Source organism: Podarcis cretensis (assembly GCF_951804945.1).
Source record: "Podarcis cretensis genome assembly, chromosome: 16".
Lineage (NCBI taxonomy): Eukaryota > Metazoa > Chordata > Lepidosauria > Squamata > Lacertidae > Podarcis > Podarcis cretensis.
Window position 1 is genome coordinate 515,846 of NC_137186.1, and position 22,598 is coordinate 538,443.

Below are 22,598 nucleotides of genomic sequence, written 5' to 3' on the forward strand. Positions count from 1 at the left end.
AGGCTTGGCATGACACCCAGGGTGGACCCTGGGGTCATGTGACCATGCCCTATGCACACAGTAGCCAGAGACCTCCCTCTGGGTTTAGGAAACACACGCCCTCAAGGCACAAGAGGAACAGGCTTGCCATTTCTGCTTGAGAAAGGAGGACTGGCTGTGCAAGCTTTGGGATCCACGAGGACGGTGGGAGAAGCAAGGCCTTCTTGGGGGGGGGGGTAATGCTGTGAGCCCCTCCATCATAAGGGCAGGTTATATACAGTGGACACTTGGGTTGCAAACACGATCCGTGTGGGAGGCACGTTCGCAACCTGCAGCGCCACGTCTGCACACGTGCGGCTTGCGATTTGGCACTTCTGTGCATGCGCAAAGTGCGATTTAGTTTTCTGCGCATGTGCGAGCGGCGAACCCTGGAAGTAACCCGTTCCACACAACCTGAAGTGTCTGTAACCCGAGGTATGACTGTGCTGTATATGTGTAAACAGACCATCTATTACAAAGACGCCACAATATCTGCTGTGCTTCAGTCCAACGGAACCAAACTCTGGGTAAGCGCTTGAAATCTCGCTTTGCTCTGAGATTAGGGTGCTTCTCTTTATGACATATAACCAATGAGTCCATTCCACTCGAGTCTGGTGCCCTGGAGTAAAGTCTGTAATGCGCTGGTTCAAATATCTTTAGAATCAGGCTGGAGAGATCTGTCAGGAGCAAGCCTGGACCAATGGTACCAAATAGTATGGGAAACAGCCTTATTAGAAAAACTAACCAACAAATTGAAACTGAAACAGGGACAAATGGAAGAAGACGCCTTCACCCCGGTATGGCTCCCCTTTATCATGTACACAGCCCAACAAGACAACAACAAGAATCCACCAACAGCATACAAATCAATATGGCTAACCTGATCCAAAACACCCACCCACCCCAGTCACACATGAAAACAAAATTCACCACAGCCAACCACACCCTAGGACAGGCAGAGGCAAACTCGGCCCTCCAGATGTTTTGGGACTACAACTCCCATCATCCCTTGCTAACAGGACCAGGGGTCAGGGATGATGGGAGCTGTAGTCCCCAAACATCTGGAGGGCTGAGTTTGCCTCTGCTTGTCCTAGGCCAACCCCAACCTCTCTTGCCACCAAAGGAACACAAGCGAATAGCAAAAAGAACCCACACAAGCAGTGCTGACACCCCCCCACATATGTTAAGTAAAATAGAAAGATCGCCACCAGACCCCACCCCACTCCCCATTCCCCCCTCCACCTCTTTCCCCCTTCTCTTCCTAAAGTAACACTAACGTCTCAACAAATGAAACTGATTTGCAGAAAATGTAACTTGAAAAAAGAGACATTGCACATACTTTTGTAAACCAAGAAATCTTTAATAAAAAATACGTTGGGGGAAAAATCTATAGAATCCCTTTGCAGTATCTTAAGTGACTCCTCAGGTTCTGAGTGATTTCATCGGGAACCCAGTTAAGTTGCCTTCCACTCAGTCGCCCAATTGGGGCCCCCAGCTGAGTCCTGTCTACATGGACGGGCAGCAGTTGTCCGGGTTTTTAGACCCATTCCCAGCCCTGCCTGGAGACCCCAAGCTTGAACCAGGGACCTCCACGAGGCAGGAGATTCGCTCCTCCCAGACTTGCCCCTCGGCTGCATCCGCACTGAACCCTGACCCGACCTCTTCGCTTCTCCGGTTCAGCACTGGCCTGAGACACAGGCTCAAGGAAGCCCAAATCTTTCGATTCCCCCTTTTCACCCCAATCAGCAGAAAAACAGGAACTGCCAGAGGGGAGAATCACGGGATCCAGAATCGGGGCTTTTTTTTAGGCTCAGCAGGAAAAGGAGTCAAAGAGGAACTGTGCGCGGGCAGCAAATGTTATGCGGGCCAGAATCGCTTTCAGCATCTGCAATAAGCAGCAATTTCTAGACAGTTCCCTGGAATTGACATCATGCCTTTGCTTGGCTGACACAGGAGAAACAGATGACATTGCTGCTCTTCCGGTGCAACTGTCGTCAGGCTCTTGGCTTTTTAAAATAAGTGGCTTGTGATTGTTTTTCTAAGAACAGGATAGCCCAGTTGTTGCTGGACCAGACCAAAGGGGGCCCGTCTAGACCAGCTTCTTGTCCTCACAGTGGCCAAATGCCCCTAAGAACCTAGTGTTGTAAACAAAAATCTGCCCTTTTTTCCCTTATGGGGTATCAAAGAGCCCATATATAGTCCTTACGTAGGTTCCCTATTGGTAGGAGAAAATAACAGAGGCCAACCAGAGAATATTGAGAAGCAAAGCAGCTAGTAAGCCTGATCTTTATTGATCTGTTGCAACAGGGTCCTCACTCACCACACCCAGAACAAAAGTGTGCCTGCCCTTATATAGACATTTTACCTTAAATTCCCTGCCCAGGAAAACATCATAAATACATCACAGAAGGGGTGTAGCTCAAGACCTCCCCCCCCCCCCATACATCATACCTACATCACAGAAAGGGCGGTCTACAGCAGAAGTCTGAGTGCTTTGTTTCCCTCCTGTCTGCCAGGTTACCTGTTGAATGGTCACTTGATAGGATTGCCTGGGGAGCCTGGCCAGTCTTTTGTAATGATAAATACTTAGTTCCTGGGCCAGGTCACAGGCTCACTCCCTATTCAAACACAGACATGCCCTTCAGACAGGATTTGTGAGGGAAAAGACAGTGGGGAGGTTTTTTCATTTTCCTTTGACTTTGTAGAGAAAACATTTGGTCAGTTTGGGAGTCAAAAATGGCTTCAGGTCGGTCTTCCTGTGCCGATCTGTGTACGTGCTTGGCTGGTACACTTAGGAACATTTTTAACATATATCTAAGACCTCAAAATTCCTATCACAATAGGAATCAAGATAGACTGCCTCTAGACCTGGAGGTTCCATAAGGACATAATGGATCAGGCCAATAGCCCACCGAGTTCTCACTGCAGCCACCCCAGGTGCCTCTTCTGGGAAACCCACAGACAGGATCCGAGCGCAAGAGCAGGATTCCCTCCCTGCCTGGGAAGGGAGTCCGTTGGTATGATGGGATTGTCGGTCGCCTCAAGAGATACGTGCAAAATGTGATTCATTTATCAAATACCCAAAAAATATTACCCTGCATTTGATTTAGGGCTCTTTTTGCTCTTTTGAGGCCTCAAGACTAAACTGGTCACCTGTTTAGCCTTCTCCACCATGTGGAGAACGCCTTGAGGAAGACCCTGCAAAGGCTGTTGTGGTTCCTGAGGAGACAGCCGTTCGTTCTGATTCAGCGTTTTCTTGGGGAAAGCGAGAGAAGAAAAAGGGAAGGCAGCCTTGGAGACGGAAGTGGGAAACCCAGACCTTTGCCTGGAAAGCGCAGAGAAAAGGTAAGAGGCTTGTTTTGCAAAAATAAAAAAATCTGATGGCCTCTGAAGATGACTCTTTCTCCGGGAGCGAGGCATGACAAGGAGTCTGCAGCTACAGAGAAAAAAGTAACTCTCCAGAACCCAGTTTGGAACTAAGAGTGTACGAAGAGCCCTGTGGCTGGATCAGGCCAATGGCTCTCCTGTTCTCACAGTCCCCAATCAGGTCCCTGCAATTCAAAGCCTGCAAGCAGAATCTGAGAGGAGGTCTATTAATTTGAGACCAAGCAAAAGGTTGCAAAATGGCAGCAAGCTTGTGTTTTCCAGAGCTCTTCGTCTGGAGAGATAATATGCAAAGTGAGGGGCAGGAGGAGAGCCGGAAGAAATAAAAAGCAATCAATGAATGATTTTTAAAAACGTATCCTGCCGAATATGTAGCCCAAAGGTCAGCTTGTAGACTCTGTTTGAGCATAGCTTTCCTCCCATTCACCAACTTACCAGATCCTCTCTGGAAACCATCCAATTTGGTGGCTGACAGCATCACTATGCAGAGCCAATGTGGCGTCATGAGTGTTGGACTAGGACCTGGGAGAGATCTGGGTTCGAATTCCCACTCAGCCATGAAGCTCGCTGGGTGGCCGTTAAGGCCAGTCGCCATCTCTCAGCCTAGCCTACCTCTCATGGTTGTTGGATGAAATGGGGAGAATCATGAAAACCACCTGGAGCTCCTAAGAAGATAAGGAGGGTATAGAAATGTGATCAATAAGCCATGGCTGTGTTGCAGGAATTTATGTATAGGTTGGGGAGGGGGTATCTGCCCCTCCAGCAGATCTCATGCACATGCAGCCCACTACCAAAATCAGCACCATCACTTTTGTGGCTTTTGCGATTTGTCCCCACAGAACACTTCATCGCAGTTTCTTGCTATCTATTCAAAGGGCCTTTGCTGCACAATACCAAATGTAAAAATTCACTGATCAATGTATCTATGTACTGGCTCACTGGGAAAACTTCAGAAATTCCTATAGACCTGTGAGCTCAGCTCCTCAGCAGCCCCTCTGCCTGAGGGATAATCCCTGGCATCCTGACACCTGAGTGCCAGACAGGTAGCCATTCCAGAAATAACAAACCCAGATGAGGCCAAAAGGGTGTGATTAACTTGGCTGGGAAACAGGGAAATGTCAATATCTTTTTTTGTTACACTTGTTTGGTGGAGGGCAAGGAGAACCATGGGGCAGGGTCCAGGATGCTCAGATTCCGGCCACCAGACCTCCCCTTTCGTGATGTAACCGTGATGTCGTCGTTTGGGGGGTGTAACATGGGGATTAGCAGCTAATAAAAGTTGGGGTTCTCTTTTGTTGGGGGCTCCCATCTTGTTCCACCTGGTGGCAGGTGGGAGTCCTGTCGCGACAGTCTTCAAGAAAGACCAAGCTTACTGGCTGCTGTTTTGCTCTGGGATTCCTGGCTGGTGTCCTTGTTTTTTTGTCCAAGGGAGCCCTCAGATTTCTCCGTTAACAGTTGCTCCTGTTTTGGGGGAACATACAGCCAGATGCAGCCCACGCCTCCTAAAAAATCACAGCAAACCCATCCCAGTGGTCAGGCAGAACCTGCAGGTCCTCTTGGGAGACTTCAAAAGGGTGGGAGGGGAATTAAATATACGAATTTGTGCGACTCACATGTGTGAAGTGGGTAAGAAAAGAATCAAGCTTAAACTTGCACAGCAGCAGCAAGTATCTGAAGAAGTGTGCATGCACACGAAAGCTCATACCAAGAACTAACTTAGTTGGTCTTTAAGGTGCTACCGGAAGGATTTTTTTTATTTTGTTTTGACTATGGCAGACCAACACGGCTACCTATCTGTAACAGCAGCAGCAGAGTTTAGCCTCAGAGTCAAGTGGCAGTACAGTCGTACCTTGGTTGCCGAATGCCTTGGAACTCATGTTTCAGCTCCCGAATAATCAAAACCTGAAAGTGAGTGTTCCGTTTTCCCAGCGATTTTTGGAAGCCGAAGCTCCTGCAGCCAATCAGAAGCTGTGCATTGGTTTCTAAACATTTTGGAAGTCAAACAGACTTCAGGAATGAATTCTGTTCGACTTCCGAGGTATGACTGTATAGTGTTAGGAATCTAGGCAATTAGAGCTTTCTTATCCTGTTTACAACACTTCCTTCTGTTGACCCCCTTTGGCAAAGGGCAGACCACACGACTCTACGTAAGTTTACAACACTTTATTAACAGATTCAAAGATCTGAGAGATGTGTTGTTCCATGCAGCTGCAAGGGGAACGCCGACAGAATCCTCTTGGGCAGGAAATACAGAATATAGTTCTAAACATGGGCTCTAAACTTGGGAGCAAAGCTTAGACACGTCCTCCTTGGTCAGAGAGAGTGGGAGGAGGGAGGAAGAGAGGTAAAGGGGGCATGACCTAGCTGGGCCTTGGAACAGAACTCTCTGGTCTTAACCCCTTCATGCACTAACTAGCTCTCATGCATGGCTGTTTGACTGCAATTTCCCACAGAAAGTGTCTCACTCTTTTGTGCCGTTCTGCTGCTTTGCCAACGGAGCAACATGCTTCTTTGACTTCTGATGCACCAAGAGAGAGTGGAGGGGACGACATTACGGGGCCTCCTTTTCTCCATGCCTCTCACCCTCCCTGCAAAACACCTATAGCAAACTTGTTACTGAGTAGCAGCATGGAACTGTAGAGCGGGAAGGGACCCTGAGGAATCCCTTCTGGTGCCAAAACTGCACGACTGGCACCCAACAAGGGGCTGTCAAGCAGAAATAACACAAATATCTTAGGGAGGGGATGAGGGAGAACCTCAAAACAGCTCAATGAGAATGGAGAATACTCAATGGACACAAAACCTGTACTGACTTCCTGGGGGTGGGGGCAAAGAGAGAACACGTGAAGCCTGGGGAGTGGGATGGAGCATTATGGAAAAACATTCTGGCCAGCAGGAACCCAGAAGAGGAGGCGTCTGCACTGAAGGCTGTGTTGCTGGTCAATGGGCTGGCAATAAAATTCTCTTCTCCTTGTTTCCTGCCTTGTAGTGGGTTGGACAAGATGTGCTTTGGGATCCCTTCCAAATCTACAATTATTCTATGATGGTCACTCCTTTGGACTTTTTGTAAGGGGGAGACGGGCTTTCCTGTCCTCCTCATGGGAGTAACTTTTCTAGCATGTTGGAGCCACCAACCTTCTGAATAAGCTGCGCTATATGGATGTTCACAGGAAAGAGGCCACAAACAAAGATTCTTCTGACCTTGATCCAGGCGGGTTTGTGGCTCCCAGATGAGGCGGCTGTTCCAAGTTCTTCCTTAGTATTGCGGGTGTGTGTGTGTCATGGTAATCCAATGATTGCTCACCTCTTCTTAAGCGGCACTGCGGAAAAGGCTTTGCTGGGGAGTGGGGTGGGAGAGAGAAATTGAAAAATGGAGTTAGCCCTTAAGCAGGGGGTGGGGGAGCTGCGAGGACTTGCCATTTTGGGCCCAGCATCCTTTAGAGCATCCTCATTTTTGCCCAGGGCAGTGAACATATTGAGACTCCTTTCTTGTATCTTGAAGCCAGCAGTTCAGGTCCTGCAGCAAGAGTAAACAAGGCGCACCACCATTTTGCAACTTGGAGGCTCTTGAAGTGGCTGTGTCTAAATTGCTCAGCGTTGACGGCAACTTCATCAGTGCTGCCAAACTGCTCTTCTCCCCCTCCCCAGATGTGACAATAAGGAGGTATTGCAGCACCTTGCAAATCTGTATAAAGAACGGCTGCCTATCGGGTGTGAATTCCATGGCCTTGAGAGACAAGGTCAATTTCTTTGCTGAGTTGGAAGCAAAAAAACACTGTTGAAATCCTCACGTACCAAGTACCCAAAAATTAAATTTGTACAAAGCCATGATATGGTTTCTCGCCACAATGGGTTCTTTGAGGGGAAGTGAGACTTTCCTTAAAGGTGGAACTCTTCCCACATTCCAAGCACTGATCTGGTTTCTCCCTGCTGTGAATTCTTTGATGGGAAGTGAGACAGTCCTTGCAGCTGAAGCCCTTCCCACATTCCAGGCATCAATAGGGTTTCTCGTGTGTATGAATTCTCTGATGGTGCATGAGATGGGTGCTCTGACCGAAGCTCTTTCCAGTCTCTTGGCATTGAAACGGTATCTCCCCATGGTGAATACGCTGATGCCGAAGGACGCTTGAGTTTACAGTAAACCTCTTTCCACATTCCAAGCACTGACACGGTTTCTCTCCTGTATGAATTTTTTTATGGTAAATGAGACTCGCCTTCCAACGGAAGTTCTTTCCACATTCCAAGCACCTAAAGGGCGTCTCCGCTGTATGAATTCTTTGATGGGAAGTGAGATGGTCCTTCCGCCTGAAGCTCTTTCCACACTCTTGGCATTGAAATAGTTTCTCCCCACTGTGACGACTCTGATGGAGACATAAGCTTGTGCTATTCTCAAAGCATTCCCCACATTTCAAGCACTGATATGGTTTCTCCCCTGAATGAATTTTTTGATGGGAAACGAGATGGTCCTTCCGACGGAAGTTCTTTCCACACTCCTGGCACTGAAATGGTTTCTCCCCGGTATGAATTCTCTGATGGGCTGTGAGGTAGGTTCTGTGACTGAAGCTCTTTCCACATGCCGAGCACTGATGTTGTTTCTCTCCTCTACGAGTTCTTTCCTGGGAAGTGAGATGGACCTTCTGACAGCAGCTCTCTCCACACCCCAAATATTTATGTAGCATCTCCACTATACGGATTTTGCTGTGGTCCCCCTTGTTCTTCACTTCTAACGTTTTGCCACCTGTAAGGAAGAGAAAAACAGATTCTCAGGAAACCCCCAATTATTGAGCAACGAGAGTGAAAGGTTGTTTCAGTCAAAGAACTGAAGAGATTCAGAGGGCTGAGAAATAACAGCATTTCAACATCGTGGTGTATCACCAGCTAAACAGACTAGCCAAACATTTGGCAATATACTGCAATGTTGAAAAAACAAGATGCGCTGGCCTCTGCCCACGAGACACAGGGTGAAACTGCCCCAGCTCTCACCCTGGGAGCAGAGGCAGCTTGCCAGCTGGGTCTTCCTTTAACTGCTCCACCAAGGAAAGGGCTGCTGCACACTCCTCAGTCAAGCAGATCAAAGATGCAGAGGGAAGAACAAGCCGTTTCTCCCTCTGAGTGGTATGAAGGCAGAGTGGGATGGTGGGGTGAGTCCCTCTGCGAGCAGCGCCCGCTGGAGGAAGGAACCCAAGTCAAGGCTCCTCATACTGGTCTGGGAGTACATATAGATATAGAGATATATCTATATATATCTTTATAGATAGATAGATATATAGTTCACGGTTTCATTGACTAATAATCACAGGCCTATTTATGGGAACCTGAGATTCAAAAAGCCTGACTCTTTTCTGGGAGAGATATTTTTGGCTCAATCATGGGATCCACTTCATCTCCAAAGTCAGTAATCTCTTTGGTCAACTGAAAATGGGTAGAAGCCACTTCCACTTTCTTAAGAACTTTGAAGCCTACAGTAAGAAGCCCTTATCAGTTCAGACTAGCCAGGCTACCTTCTGTAAAGTTTTATTCTGGATTGTTTTAGTTCACTTTTAATGTAGGCTGCAAACTACTCTGAGATTCTTTTCTTAAAAATATAGAGTGGTATAGAAATGAAGTGAAGGATAGTAATAACAACAACTGGAGAAAGAATATTCAAAGCCCAAACAGGAGATAGTTTGGGGAGTGCTAGAATCCCAGAGGCTGCTGCTGCTGCTGCTGCTGAGCTCCATCCAAATACGGAAGGGATGTCACAGAGAGAAATGCACTGAATTTCAAAACAGAGACCCTGATCCAACAGGGAGCCTTACTGAGAAAGTCCACGATCCCACGGTTCTCCGCCATGACTTCCTTATGCAGAGCTCTCTGGTCAGGATCCAGCAATGCCCACTCCTCGTCCGTGAAAGAAACGGCGACGTCTTCAAAGCACACTGAACCCTGAAAGAGAAAAGGAAATGTCCTCCACTCAGACAGCAGGAAGATGATCTACTGCACTTTGCTTCGGGGTTTTCTGCCTGTTGGTTACTTTTCAGGGATTGTTTTCCTGCACATTTTTATTATGGAGGCTTATTTTAACGTATCAAATGAATTCTTCTCTTGCAGTTTTTAATGATGGGTATTACTCATGGTTCAAATGGGCAGAGGTCAACATTGTGGTCCTCGTGTCATTCTGCCTGCACAAAGCATTCCAGTCTACCGGAGAGAAGGATCCCCCTGTCCTCTCCCTGGACGCTGTTCTTGGGGGGGACCCTCCCGACGCCCTAAAGCAAACTTCAAGGGGTGAATGGGGACACTGGAAGAGAGAAAAGAGTGGGGTAAAGCCCTGCTGTGAAACGGATGGGGCAGCTTAGGTGAATCCTGGCCACTGCTATTCATGGTTTGTCAACTGCTTAGAAGCCTATTTTAGCATTCAGTGACAACTTTATAAAGAAAACAGAGCAACATTCAGAAGGTTAGCTGAGGTGAGGCGGCTGCTCCTTATTCTCAGCACAGAAACCTTCCTGAATAGCCTTTCCAGCTTTTGTGAAGGGCAACTTTGACAGAAGCCAAGTGGAGCAGGAGAGAGACTCATCACTGGGGCCCAGAGGCCTCCTGGCGGCCCCTCCCCTCAGCCTCTTGACCCACACGGCTCCTTCCCCCTACCTGATCCGCTTCCACAGCCACCGCTTCCCCTGTGACACCATGAAAAGATGGAGGAGGTTTTGCCGAAGTCTTTCTGTCACCTGCAGGAGACAAAGGTTAGGTCTAGCAGAGCATCTCTTACTACAGATGGGCCTTAGAAAAACCTCACTTGCTGAGTGCATTTGAACATTTGTACCCAATTGGTAGCTCAGTTGCGTACATATTGTAAATCACCCTGAGACCTCCGGGAATAGGGTGGTATATAAATTCAATAAATGAAATATACATCTCTCCTCCTTGGGGCTCTTAGCTTCAATTGTCTCCCCCCAAACGAATCAAAGAACTCACAGGTGAGTTTCAGAACCCACAGAATGTGACCAAACAGAGACAAACCTCATCATTCCTCCTTACCCAGTGGCCTCTCTCTGGTGTCCAACCGAGTCCTCTCTGCCTCAGAGGAACCTGAACCCATTCCTGCAAACAGATCCTTTCCCTGAAATCAGAGAATCATAGAACGGGGTCAACTAGTCTACCCTCCTTCAAAGCAGGAATCTCAACAGAAAGTCCAAACAGAAAACAGAGAGAAGGATTAGAAAAGGAACAGCAAAAGAAAAAGTGTTAGGGATATCATATAACACTCCTTCGGTTCCTTCCTGTAAAGATGGGCCATGAGTAGAGAATCTGGGGACACTCTCCCTCACGTTGGGAGCCCCTTGAGAGTACCCAGAGGAAAGTCTCTCTCACCTGCTTTCTCTCCTCTGCCTGCTTCCTCTCCTCTGCCTGACTCAGGAGGAATCCTTCGGCCAGGGCCACCGCCTGGGAACTGGTCTCTGCTCCGCATTCCCTCACCCAGCTCTCCATCTCCACTGGAAGGACAGCCAGGAACTGCTCCATGATCAGCAGGTCCAGCATCTGAGCTTTCGTGTGCCTTTCTGGCTTTAGCCATTGATGGTCAAAGTGGTAGAGTCGTCTGCAAACCTCACGGGGTCCTTTGGCCTCCTGGGGGCAGAACTGCTGGCTCTGCATCTGTGCGTGGAGGGTGTCCTCCTCACCCAGGATCTTCTGCACAGAGTTTTCCCAGAATCCCCCACTGCTCCCATGGCCTCTTCCTGCTTCAGGGCCAGCAGAGTCTCGCTCATCCATCTGTGCTCTCAGGAAATCGCCAAGAGGTCAGAAGAAATCCATTTTTTTTCCTGCCGTGTTCAGTCTGTCCAAATTAGAGCAGCTAGAAAATCCTGCAAAGCAAATGCAGTGTTCAGTTATAAAATTAACACTCTGGAGAAAAGAAAGATGTTCCCTGATCAAGCATGGATGAGGCTTGCTAGGAACCTGGCCTGGACTCCCCGACAGCCCTGATTCTGAGCTTTCTTGAAAGGAAAAACAAGAAGTAAGGAAAGTTCCCATGCAAAATGTGCGGGCGCCTTAAGGGCTTCCTTCCCGACCCCCCTTCTCCCCAGAGAGAGAGGAGACAGAGGAGAGAGAGGAGACTCAGCGGGGTCCACGAGGCAGAGGAGGGCGGGGTTTCTGCCCTAGAGGACTTCCCCCCTCTTTGCACCCCCCCACCCTTTCTAGGAATCCTGCTCAGTTCATTTTAACCTGAGGAGGAATTAAAAAACCTTTTAATGGGGGTGAAAGAGGAGAGTGCAAAATATGGTCTGAAGCTCAACCTCAAAAAAACGAAGATGATGGCCACTGGTCCCATCACCTCCTGGCAAATAGAAGGGGAAGAAATGGAGGCAGTGAGAGATTTTACTTTCTTGGGCTCCATGATCACTGCAGATGGTGACAGCAGTCATGAAATTAAAAGACGCCTGCTCCTTGGGAGAAGGGCAATGACAGGCCTAGACAGCATCTTAAAAAGCAGAGACATCACCTTGCCGACAAAGGTCCATATAGTAAAAGCTCTGGTTTTCCCAGTAGTGGTGTATGGAAGTGAGAGCTGGACCATCAAGAAGGCTGATCACCGAAGAATGGATGCTTTTGAATTCTGGTGCTGGAGGAGACTCTTGAGAGTCCCATGGACTGCAAGAAGATCAAACCTCTCCATTCTGAAGGAAATCAGCCCTGAGTGCTCACTGGAAGGACAGATCCTGAAGCTGAGGCTCCAAGACTTTGGCCACCTCAGGAGAAGAGAAGACTCCCTAGAAATGGTCTGAACAAAGACCTTGGATTCTTATCTCATTATACATGACAAAGCCATTTTTCACCTTCTCACCCCTTGCTTTTTCCTGTAAGACCTATTGCAGTCGTTAAGAGTCGTCAACAGGCTCATCACAGCTATCTGCCAACCACCCAATCCCACCACCCTTCTGAGCAATACCCCTCCCCACCTTCTCACTATATAGAAGGGTCTGGTGACTTCTGTTTCAGTGTATCTGAAGAAGTGTGCATGCACACGAAAGCTCACACCAAGAACTGACTTAGCTGGTCTTTAAGGTGCTACTGGAAGGAATTTTTTTATTTTGTTTTGTTCCTGGAAAAGACCCTGATGTTGGGAAAGATGGAGGGCCGAAGGAGAAGGGGATGACGGAGGAGGACGAGATGGTGGGACATGAGGGAGGCAGCGGAAGACAGGAGGGCCTGGCCTGCTCTGGTCCAGGGGGGCACCAAGAGGCGGACGCCACTCAAGGACTCCAGGACCAAGCCGGGCTCTCCCCGCCCCCTCCGCCCTCGCCCCCCAGCCGCCTTTCCCCGCTTCTGCTGCTTCCTGGTGGAGCCTCCCGCTGGCGAGGCAGTCCCCCCGAAGGCCCGGGCTGAGGGGCCGAGGGAGTCTCCCGCGAAGGCGCCCGGGAAGCAGCACTTGCCGAGGGGAGAGAGCAGCTCTTCGCAGACGCAGCCTCAGGCGCCCCGTCTGCCCTCGTCCGGCATGGCGGGAGGCGCGCTTCCGCCCGCCCTTCGGCTGCGTCACTTCCCGCCCTCGGGGTCCCTCCTCCGAGGCTGCCCTCGTCCAAGATGGCGCCTTGGCCTCTGCCCACCGCGGCGGCGCTGCTTTCTCCGCCCGCTTCCCGCGCTGCTTCGGCCCCCGGTGCCTCTCCTCAGGCGGCGCCTCTCGCTCGCTTCCTAGCCGCCCGCCCTCGTCCTTTTCGGCCGTGCTCCGCCCTCTTCCAAGATGGCGCCTTTCGGGTGTCTCGGCGTCACGTCGCTAAGCAACCCGACGCCTCTTCCCGCCTCCTCCCCGCCTCTCCTGAAAAGGCCCCCGGGGAGGAGGAGGGGCGGCCGAGACCCCCTCCCCCACGTCACTTCCGGTGAGGGGGCTGCTGCGCCGGCCTCCTTTTGCCTTCGTGGCGCTTCCCGGGTGAGGCTCCCCCTTTGGAGAGGGGGGGGGCAGCGGAGGTGGTGGGGTGCCAGAGGAGGGGGGGGGACGCGGGGCGCTCCCTCTGGGGCTCCTTCATCCACTGGAGGGGACCCATGAGGTCCTCTAGTCCGACCCCTCCGGTGAGACTGGAAGCTCTGGCTGCTGCATCCATTGCCAAGGGGACTTGGGATTTCCATCTCGAAAAGAAGGAAAGCAAGTGACAGGCGCAGGAATAGCGGGTGGGTCTCTGCTAGTGGAGCGGGGGGGGGCGCTGTGGGTGAAACCACTGAGCCTCTTGGGCTTGCCGATCAGAAGGTCGGCGGTTCGAATCCCTGCGACAGGGTGAGCTCCCATTGCTCGGTCCCTGCTCCTGCCAACCTAGCAGTTCGAAAGCACATCAAAGTGCAAGTAGATCAATAGGTACCACTCCAGCAGGAAGGTAAATGGCGTATCCGTGCGCTGCTCTGGTTCGCCAGAAGCGGCTTAGTCATGATGGCCACATGACCTGGAAGCTGTACGCCGGCTCTCTTGGCCAGTAAAGCGAGATGAGCGCCGCAACCCCAGAGTCGGCCATGACTGGACCTCATGGTCAGGGGTCCCTTTACCTTTACCTCTGATAGTGGGGTGGGGGGTGGAAGGTGCCTGGGGAGGGGATTCCCCAACTGAGGAACCACCACCAGGGTGGCCAACCCTCTGCCCACCTGAACACCCAAGAGGGCATGTAGGGAAGGAGGGGGTTCTTCAGATAATGTCAGGGCTCAGCAAATGGCAAATTGCACTTGGAAACAAACTCACAAGCCCTGCAGCTTTGGTTAAAAGAGGAGCTAAATATGTTCCTAAGGGTTTTTGTGAGAGTTGCATGAGGAGGGCTAGATCCATGGATGATGAGAGGAAGGGGGCCATCTTTAAAGGGAACTGTGAAATAGAGGGGAACCCAGGCAGGAATCTGGCTGCTGTGTTTTAAACCGGTTTCTGAGTCTTCTTCAAGGGCAGCTCTTCATAGGGAACACTGTAATAATCCCATGGAATGCAGATCGCTGGCAAACAGACCGGAGTTAGAAATGGGCACTGTCACCGAGGCCGACTAAGCCTCAAGTGACACTCTTGGATCCAGGAGTAACCCAAGTTGCGGGATAAGCTTGAGTCTCTCCAAGCAGGCACCTTAAGGGATCATCCACCTTTGATCAGGGAACATCTTTCTTTTCTCCAGAGTGTTAATTTTATAACTGAACAATGCATTTGCTTTGCAGGATTTTCTAGCTGCTCTAATTTGGACAGACTGAACACGGCAGGAAAAAAAAGGGATTTCTTCTGACCTCTTGGCGATTTCCTGAGAGCACAGATGGATGAGCGAGACTCTGCTGGCCCTGAAGCAGGAAGAGGCCATGGGAGCAGTGGGGGATTCTGGGAAAACTCTGTGCAGAAGATCCTGGGTGAGGAGGACACCCTCCACGCACAGATGCAGAGCCAGCAGTTCTGCCCCCAGGAGGCCAAAGGACCCCGTGAGGTTTGCAGACGACTCTACCACTTTGACCATCAATGGCTAAAGCCAGAAAGGCACACGAAAGCTCAGATGCTGGACCTGCTGATCATGGAGCAGTTCCTGGCTGTCCTTCCAGTGGAGATGGAGAGCTGGGTGAGGGAATGCGGAGCAGAGACCAGTTCCCAGGCAGTGGCCCTGGCCGAAGGATTCCTTCTGAGTCAGGCAGAGGAGAGGAAGCAGGCAGAGGAGAGAAAGCAGGTGAGAGAGACTTTCCTCTGGATACTCTCAAGGGGCTCCCAACGTGAGGGAGAGTGTCCCCAGATTCTCTACTCATGGCCCATCTTTACAGGAAGGAACCGAAGGAGTGTTATATGATATCCCTAACACTTTTTCTTTTGCTGTTCCTTTTCTAATCCTTCTCTCTGTTTTCTGTTTGGACTTTCTGTTGAGATTCCTGCTTTGAAGGAGGGTAGACTAGTTGACCCCGTTCTATGATTCTGTGATTTCAGGGAAAGGATCTGTTTGCAGGAATGGGTTCAGGTTCCTCTGAGGCAGAGAGGACTCGGTTGGACGCCAGAGAGAGGCCACTGGGTAAGGAGGAATGATGAGGTTTGTCTCTGTTTGGTCACATTCTGTGGGTTCTGAAACTCACCTGTGAGTTCTTTGATTCGTTTGGGGGGAGACAATTGAAGCTAAGAGCCCCAAGGAGGAGAGATGTATATTTCATTTATTGAATTTATATACCACCCTATTCCCGGAGGTCTCAGGGTGATTTACAATATGTACGCAACTGAGCTACCAATTGGGTACAAATGTCCAAATGCACTCAGCGAGGTTTTTCTAAGGCCCATCTGTAGTAAGAGATGCTCTGCTAGTCCTTACCTTTGTCTCCTGCAGGTGACAGAAAGACTTCGGCAAAACCTCCTCCATCTTTTCATGGTGTCACAGGGGAAGCGGTGGCTGTGGAAGCGGATCAGGTAGGGGGAAGGAGCCGTGTGGGTCAAGAGGCTGAGGGGAGGGGCCGCCAGGAGGCCTCTGGGCCCCAGTGATGAGTCTCTCTCCTGCTCCACTTGGCTTCTGTCAAAGTTGCCCTTCACAAAAGCTGGAAAAGCCATTCAGGAAGGTTTCTGTGCTGAGAATAAGGAGCAGCCGCCTCACCTCAGCTAACCTTCTGAATGTTGCTCTGTTTTCTTTATAAAGTTGTCACTGAATGCTAAAATAGGCTTCTAAGCAGTTGACAAACCATGAATAGCAGTGGCCAGGATTCACCTAAGCTGCCCCATCCGTTTCACAGCAGGGCTTTACCCCACTCTTTTCTCTCTTCCAGTGTCCCCATTCACCCCTTGAAGTTTGCTTTAGGGCGTCGGGAGGGTCCCCCCAAGAACAGCGTCCAGGGAGAGGACAGGGGGATCCTTCTCTCCGGTAGACTGGAATGCTTTGTGCAGGCAGAATGACACGAGGACCACAATGTTGACCTCTGCCCATTTGAACCATGAGTAATACCCATCATTAAAAACCGCAAGAGAAGAATTCATTTGATACGTTAAAATAAGCCTCCATAATAAAAATGTGCAGGAAAACAATCCCTGAAAAGTAACCAACAGGCAGAAAACCCCGAAGCAAAGTGCAGTAGATCATCTTCCTGCTGTCTGAGTGGAGGACATTTCCTTTTCTCTTTCAGGGTTCAGTGTGCTTTGAAGACGTCGCCATTTCTTTCACGGACGAGGAGTGGGCATTGCTGGATCCTGACCAGAGAGCTCTGCATAAGGAAGTCATGGCGGAGAACCGTGGGATCGTGGACTTTCTCAGTAAGGCTCCCTGTTGGATCAGGGTCTCTGTTTTGAAATTCAGTGCATTTCTCTCTGTGACATCCCTTCCGTATTTGGATGGAGCTCAGCAGCAGCAGCAGCAGCCTCTGGGATTCTAGCACTCCCCAAACTATCTCCTGTTTGGGCTCTGAATATTCTTTCTCCAGTTGTTGTTATTACTATCACGCACTTCATTTCTATACCACTCTATATTTTTAAGAAAAGAATCTCAGAGTAGTTTGCAGCCTACATTAAAAGTCAACTAAAACAATCCAGAATAAAACTTTACTGAAGAAAGTCAAATAACAATAATCAGCCTAGTCTGAACTCTAGGCCTTTTAAAATATAGGATTCAGAGTTGTTAGGCTAGCAGATGCAGATTCTGTCAGGTTCCCGTTCTTCTTCTATCCCTTTTTGGTTGACTAAATACTGACCCTGGAGATTTAGTGGATCACATGATTGAGCCAAACTCTCCCAGAAAAGAGTCAGGCTTTTAAAATCTCAGGTTCCCATAAACAGGCCTGTGATTACTAGTCAATGAAAACCATGAACTTTGACATCTAAATCTCTCCAGTTCTTTGTCTATAACAATCTTTCATTTGCATTTCTCCATCATTGGGGGATTCCTGAGGATCTAACCTGTTTTTCTCTTCATTGCAGGTGGCGAAATGTTAGAAATCCGCATAATGGAAACGCTACATAAATATTTGGGGTGCGGTGAGAGCTTCTGTAAGAAGGTCCATCTCATTTCCCAGGAAAGCACTCAAAGAGAAGAGAAACAATATCATTGCTCGGCATGTGGAAAGAGCTTCAGTCACAGAGCCAACCTCACAACCCATCAAAGAATTCATACCGGGGAGAAACCATTTCAGTGCCAGGAGTGTGGAAAGAGTTTCAGCCAGAGCGCCCATCTCACCACCCATCAAAGAACTCACAGCGGAGAGAACCCATACACGTGTTTGGAATGTGGAAAGGTTTTCAGATACAGGCGCACCCTCGCTTCCCATCAAAGAGTTCACACAGAGGAGAAACCACATCAGTGCTTGGAATGCGGAAGGAGCTTTGCCTGCAAGAAATGGCTCACTTCCCATCAAAGAATTCATAAGGGGGAGAAACCCCACAAGTGCGTGGAATGTGGGAAGAGCTTCAGCGAAAGCACCTCTCTCACTTCCCACAGGAGAACTCACAGCGGGGAGAAACCGTACCTTTGCTTGGCGTGCGGAAAGCGCTTTGGTCACAGGGCCAACCTCGCAGCCCATCAGAGAATCCACACCGGGGAGAAACCTTTTCAGTGCCAGGAGTGTGGGAAGAGCTTTAGCCAGAGCACCCACCTCACTACCCATCAAAGGACGCACAGCGGAGAGAAGCCGCACCTGTGCTTGGAGTGTGGAAAGGGCTTCAGTCACAGGCACACGCTCATTTTCCACCAAAGAACTCACAGCGGGGAGAAACCGTACCAGTGCTTTGAATGTGGCAAGAGCTTCAGTCGTAGCGACAATCTCACAACCCATCAACGAACTCACAGTGCGGGGAAACTGTAGCAGTGGCTGTGTACAGTCATACCTCGGGTTGAAGTAGCTTCAAGTTAAGTATTTTCAGGTTGCGCTCCACGGCGACCTGGAAGTAACGGAGTGCGTTACTTCCAGGTTTCGCCGCTCGTGCATGCACAGATGCTCAAAATGGCATCACACGCATGCGTAGAAGCGGCAAAACGCGGCACGCACAAACACGCAGTCACGTCTTGCATTTACTTCAGGATGCGCACGGGGCTCCGGAATGGATCCTGTTTGTATCCAGAGGTACCACTGTACATATTTAAATTTATGAGACTTTAATTAAATTGTAGGTGGGTGAGGATTGCAACAGTGTTCTTGCCCAGCAAAGAAGTCACCCTCGCCTGCCAGGACCGTGGAGTGCAACTATTAACTCGGTGCCCTAACATTTCTTCACATTGCAGACCCAGATCTACAAAGTGCAATTTGGATTACTTTTTTCACATTGCATGGGGGAAGAGGGTCACAAGCGGTTTGGCGACACTGGTGAGGTTGTTGTCAACCAGTGCCATCCAGTTGCATTTCCAGAGGTGCTCTGGTCCGGAGAGAGAAAGGGAGAGTTTTAGGCAAATGGGCCTTTTTACTCCTCTACCTGGAGAGAAGAGGGATCAACACACTCAAAATACTCCTGGTTTTGCACCTGTTCATCACTGAACAAAGATACATGTGTAGAATCACAGAACTGGAGTTGGAAGGGGCTCCCAGAGGCATCTAGTCCACCCCCTGGCTGCAGTGCAGGAATCGCAGCTAAATTAGGAGTAGACTGACCATGTCTCCATCCATTAAAACAACACACACTATAAAATCTGATTTCTTTTTATTGTTATTGAATGACTTTGTTCTAAACAGAAGAAATAACACAGCTCCCTGTCTCTCTCTCACTCGCTTACCCCCTCGTGCCCCCCCCCCCAAATTGGACCTTTTTAGTGCAAAGTCTTCTTCGGTGGATACAAGTCCTCATATTTATGAAGTACAGTACGTAATTATGTCAGGCACAAAATAAAGTCTCTCTCTCTCTTTTAACAACAACAAAATCAAGTTAACACGAAGCTCAATTCCGTTATCAAGAAGTATTTGGCCTGTTTGACCACCTTCAGGCCCCACCCCCAGCCACCAATAGTTGAGAAATTAATGCCATGGTTTACTTGAGTTGCCAGCCAGCCAGCGCTAAAGATCCCCCTTTTTTCTAGGGGTTGAGATTCTTTTAATAAATGCTTAGTTAAACATACCCACAGCCTTTTCTTGCTAATAGGAAAATGGCAAATAGGGTTATTATTATTATTATTTTGGTAAATATTGTACTCTGAAAGGGTGCTTATATATGCATTTATTTATTTCTGGCATTTCTACTCCACATGGTTTGCTCCCTCCTTGTTTAATCCTCACAACAACCCTGTGAGGTAGGTTAGGCTGAGAGAAACAGGGACTGGCTCCCAATGTTATACCCAGTCAGTTTCATGTGGATTCAAACCCTGGTCTCCCAGCTCCTCGTCCTGCACTCACTACAGTACCACCGGCTCTCAAATGGGGGCGTAATCCTGTGAACAGGTGGTTGAGGTATCTCACAACCAGGTCATTGGCAACAGGTTTTTTTAATTTACCAGATTTCCCCCTGAAAAGGAAAATTAATGTGTGTGGGGGGATATGGGTTGGCATTTTGATGGCATTGCCATTCGGACCCTGCAAAAAAACACAACCCTGAAAGCTGATCCCATTACTAAAACCCTTTTTGGAGCATCGCCTAACTACATTCTGTATCTCATTAATGACCAATTGTGGTGGGAATCCATTGTGTCTGATTTAATCAGATTCTTGTGATCCTCCTAAATATCTCTCTCTCTCTCTCTCTCTCTCTCTCTCTCTCTCTCTCTCACACACACACACACACACACACACACACTACACCACAGTTCACTTATTTGGGAATCGTGGAACAGCTGGCTTCTCCATGATGCATTCTTACATTTCGATGACTGAGGAAATGCAATGTATTTTAAAGACCAGGAACTCAGGCTCAATCGTTGGCCCTTGATCCAGGTCACTTCTTGAAGCGGGATCTGAACTCGGGGCAAGTCCATACGACAGCGTCTCTACAGAGCAGCTTATCAGACAGATGGACCCTTTGTTTCGTGGCCAGGAAAACATGCAATGGGAGATGGAGGAGTAGCATGACCCCACGTATGACACAGCTCCCTGTGTGGCTACATCACTGCACTGAAAGGATGAGTCAAAAATAATTGCACGATGGCGCTGGGGTGACGCTTCCTTGCAAAAGTTGGGCTTTGCCAGCCGTTGCCTCCAAAACCCGGGTGCAACTTGTGGCAGAGCAGAGGGGGAGAGATTCCTCATTCAAACCACATCACACACTCCCATCGTAACAGTGGAATTTCATCTGTGGGTCACGGCCAGCTCTGCTTCAGTCCAACCCCTTGCAGTGCAGGAATCCCAGCCTTCATTTCACCATGGAGGAATGACATAATTATGTAATTAATCGATGACATTGTTATTGCACTCTGTTTGTATCAATGCAAGAAAAAGTAATGTGAACTGGGAAGGGCATCATCTACATAAATGTTTGTGGAGTGAAAGCAACAGTGAATCTCAATCGTGTTTGCCAGATTGATTTTTGTTCTGGACATAAGGGAATGTTTTCCTTGGGATTCTCCAACATCACCTGCTGGAGAGCCAAATGGAGTGTTTGCCACACAGCCAGGTCTTGCCGCCCCTAAGCTAGGCTGCCCTCCTCGCTGGGACCCCTTGCCAGCATTGAAGAAAGGGTCCACTGCCCCCCTTCTTGGCTTTTGTTCATGGAATCACAGAGTGGTCGAGTTGGAAGGAACACCAAAGGACATCTAGTCCACCCCCATGTAATGCAGAATTGATGGAATCACCCTTTGCTCAACAGTAAAACATTTTGGGCCGACTTTGGTTAGACCCCAATTTCAACAAGCTGCCCACCCCACTCCCATTTCAGAGAATGGGGCGGGAATTTCCACACTGGGTCCAGTAGAATTTAGGAAGGAAGGAATGAAAGGAAAGATGCCTGGAACATCTTGGATTTGCTTCCTTCCTCCATTTTTCTTTTTGGCTCCGATAGCAATTTTTGAATCCAACTTCTTTCCGACAAAGTGCAAAATAGCTCCATGACACACACTCTCTCTTTCTTTTACAAATAACTATATATATCTCATTTATATAAATAGATTAATATATTTCAATAGATACTTTCTTTCTACGAAGAGGAAGTGACTCCCTCTTTTTTGATGCGTGTTTCAACCGTTTTAGAATTTGTTCCTGTAAGAAACCATCTTAGGCCCATGACGATCTGACTCCTAAAAAACCGAGCCAATAGCCACCCTCAAACTCCTCCACCCCCACGACCCACAATGCTATTTGATCTAGCCAGAAGTAGCTGTTTGGGACAGTTTCTGCACAGCTGTGGGTCTCCCCACCCACACACCCCAACTTCAGACAGCCTTGGAGGCCTCTGGGAGATACAAAAAAAATCATTGGCCTCCTACTGCCACCCCACCCCCCCGGCCCCCAAAATCCATCTCCTTCCTTTCCTCTGGAAGGCTCCTTTCAGCTGCAATGACAACAGAGACCTGACCGGCCACAGAAAAGCAAACAGTGTCTCCTCCTCCCTGGAAAATCATCTTCCACTTTGCCCTGGTGATGAGGTTGTTCCTGGGTTCACCGACCTTTGCATCTCAGTCTGCTTCCAGACGGGCACATGTTTTCGGGTGGGAATCAGATCACATATTGGGAAATTCCAGTTGCTCAATTAGAGTCTCGTATGACCAACCCCCTTCCCCAAAAAGATCGGGCTTTTTCGCAGGAAGGAAAGTGATGGGGAAATGCATGGAGAGCGCAGGATGACATTTGCTGTGACGCAACGGCATCTGAGCTCCCTGCAAACAGATCAGGATGAGTGCTCAATAAACAGGGTTGTGCGGAAGCGAGCTAACTCCGCAGATCTTTTGGGGAATTTGCTGTCAGTTCCGTTCGCTGGGAGATTCACCCTGCACTTAAAATAAGCAAAAGCCCTTGAGAGCTGCGTTCTGATGGATCTGTGTTAAAAGCCCATTTTGCGAGTGTGTTAGCTTTACAAAGGTGCAGGGCCTGTGGGGCAGGTCTTTCAACAGGGACTATCTGTCAGACCAGTCTTCAGATTGGTGCACCATGACTTCTTGTGTGTGTCCCATCACAGACAAACAATACTGGCCTCGTTCCTTTTCAAGAAGCCATCTTCATCTCAACACACAAAGTCCTTTCTCCGCTCAGTTGGGAAATGCCATAGATGGGAGGTCAAAGAGGATAAATATGTTCTCCACAAGGTCTTCTTTCTTACTCATCTCCTTGGCTCCGAAGTTCAGCATTTTTGATGTTGAGAATTTACAGTAATAATAACAAGTACAGCAGGTCTGTTGTGATCAGAGGTTCACCTA

The 22,598-nt window shown here is 49.0% G+C and overlaps 2 protein-coding genes and 1 long non-coding RNA gene across 5 annotated transcripts in view; 1 reads left to right on the plus strand and 2 right to left on the minus strand.

Moving 5' to 3' along the window:
• Positions 1–22,598, minus strand: part of LOC307205878 — a 110,392-nt gene that overhangs the window by 21,346 nt on the left and 66,448 nt on the right. The gene's annotated exons all lie outside the window — the stretch shown is intronic.
• The window catches only part of LOC307205600 (uncharacterized protein), a 286,408-nt gene continuing 269,360 nt past the window's right edge, over positions 5,551–22,598 (minus strand). The window contains exons 1-6 of one of the 3 annotated variants that reach the window (XM_079958207.1): positions 11,885–12,010; positions 10,756–11,246; positions 10,423–10,504; positions 10,033–10,112; positions 9,201–9,327; positions 5,551–8,140 (exon numbers count right to left, since the gene is read on the minus strand). In XM_079958207.1, coding sequence (XP_079814333.1) covers positions 7,398–8,140; positions 9,201–9,327; positions 10,033–10,112; positions 10,423–10,504; positions 10,756–11,154 — 1,431 coding nt within the window. In that variant the 5' untranslated portion in view covers positions 11,155–11,246; positions 11,885–12,010 and the 3' untranslated portion in view covers positions 5,551–7,397. Of the gene's footprint in view, positions 8,141–9,200; positions 9,328–10,032; positions 10,113–10,422; positions 10,505–10,755; positions 11,441–11,884; positions 12,011–22,598 lie in introns of those variants that run through there. The other 2 variants (XM_079958208.1, XM_079958209.1) reach the window with 2 other exon arrangements.
• On the plus strand, positions 13,210–20,755 carry LOC307205584 (uncharacterized protein). The gene is made up of 6 exons (XM_079958178.1): positions 13,210–13,306; positions 14,557–15,047; positions 15,305–15,380; positions 15,687–15,766; positions 16,471–16,597; positions 17,258–20,755. The coding sequence occupies exons 2-6, from the start codon at positions 14,649–14,651 to the stop codon at positions 18,136–18,138; spliced, it is 1,563 nt and encodes a 520-aa protein (XP_079814304.1). The 5' UTR covers positions 13,210–13,306; positions 14,557–14,648; the 3' UTR covers positions 18,139–20,755.

Excerpts from the sequence above, each read along its gene's own strand:
- LOC307205584 (XM_079958178.1), top strand. The coding sequence starts at position 14,649 with ATGGATGAGCGAGACTCTGCTGGCCCTGAAGCAGGAAGAGGCCATGGG. Across the intron at positions 15,381-15,686 it reads CGCCAGAGAGAGGCCACTGG|GTGACAGAAAGACTTCGGCA; the intron begins GTAAGGAGGAAT and ends TGTCTCCTGCAG. Across the intron at positions 16,598-17,257 it reads TGGGATCGTGGACTTTCTCA|GTGGCGAAATGTTAGAAATC; the intron begins GTAAGGCTCCCT and ends TCTTCATTGCAG.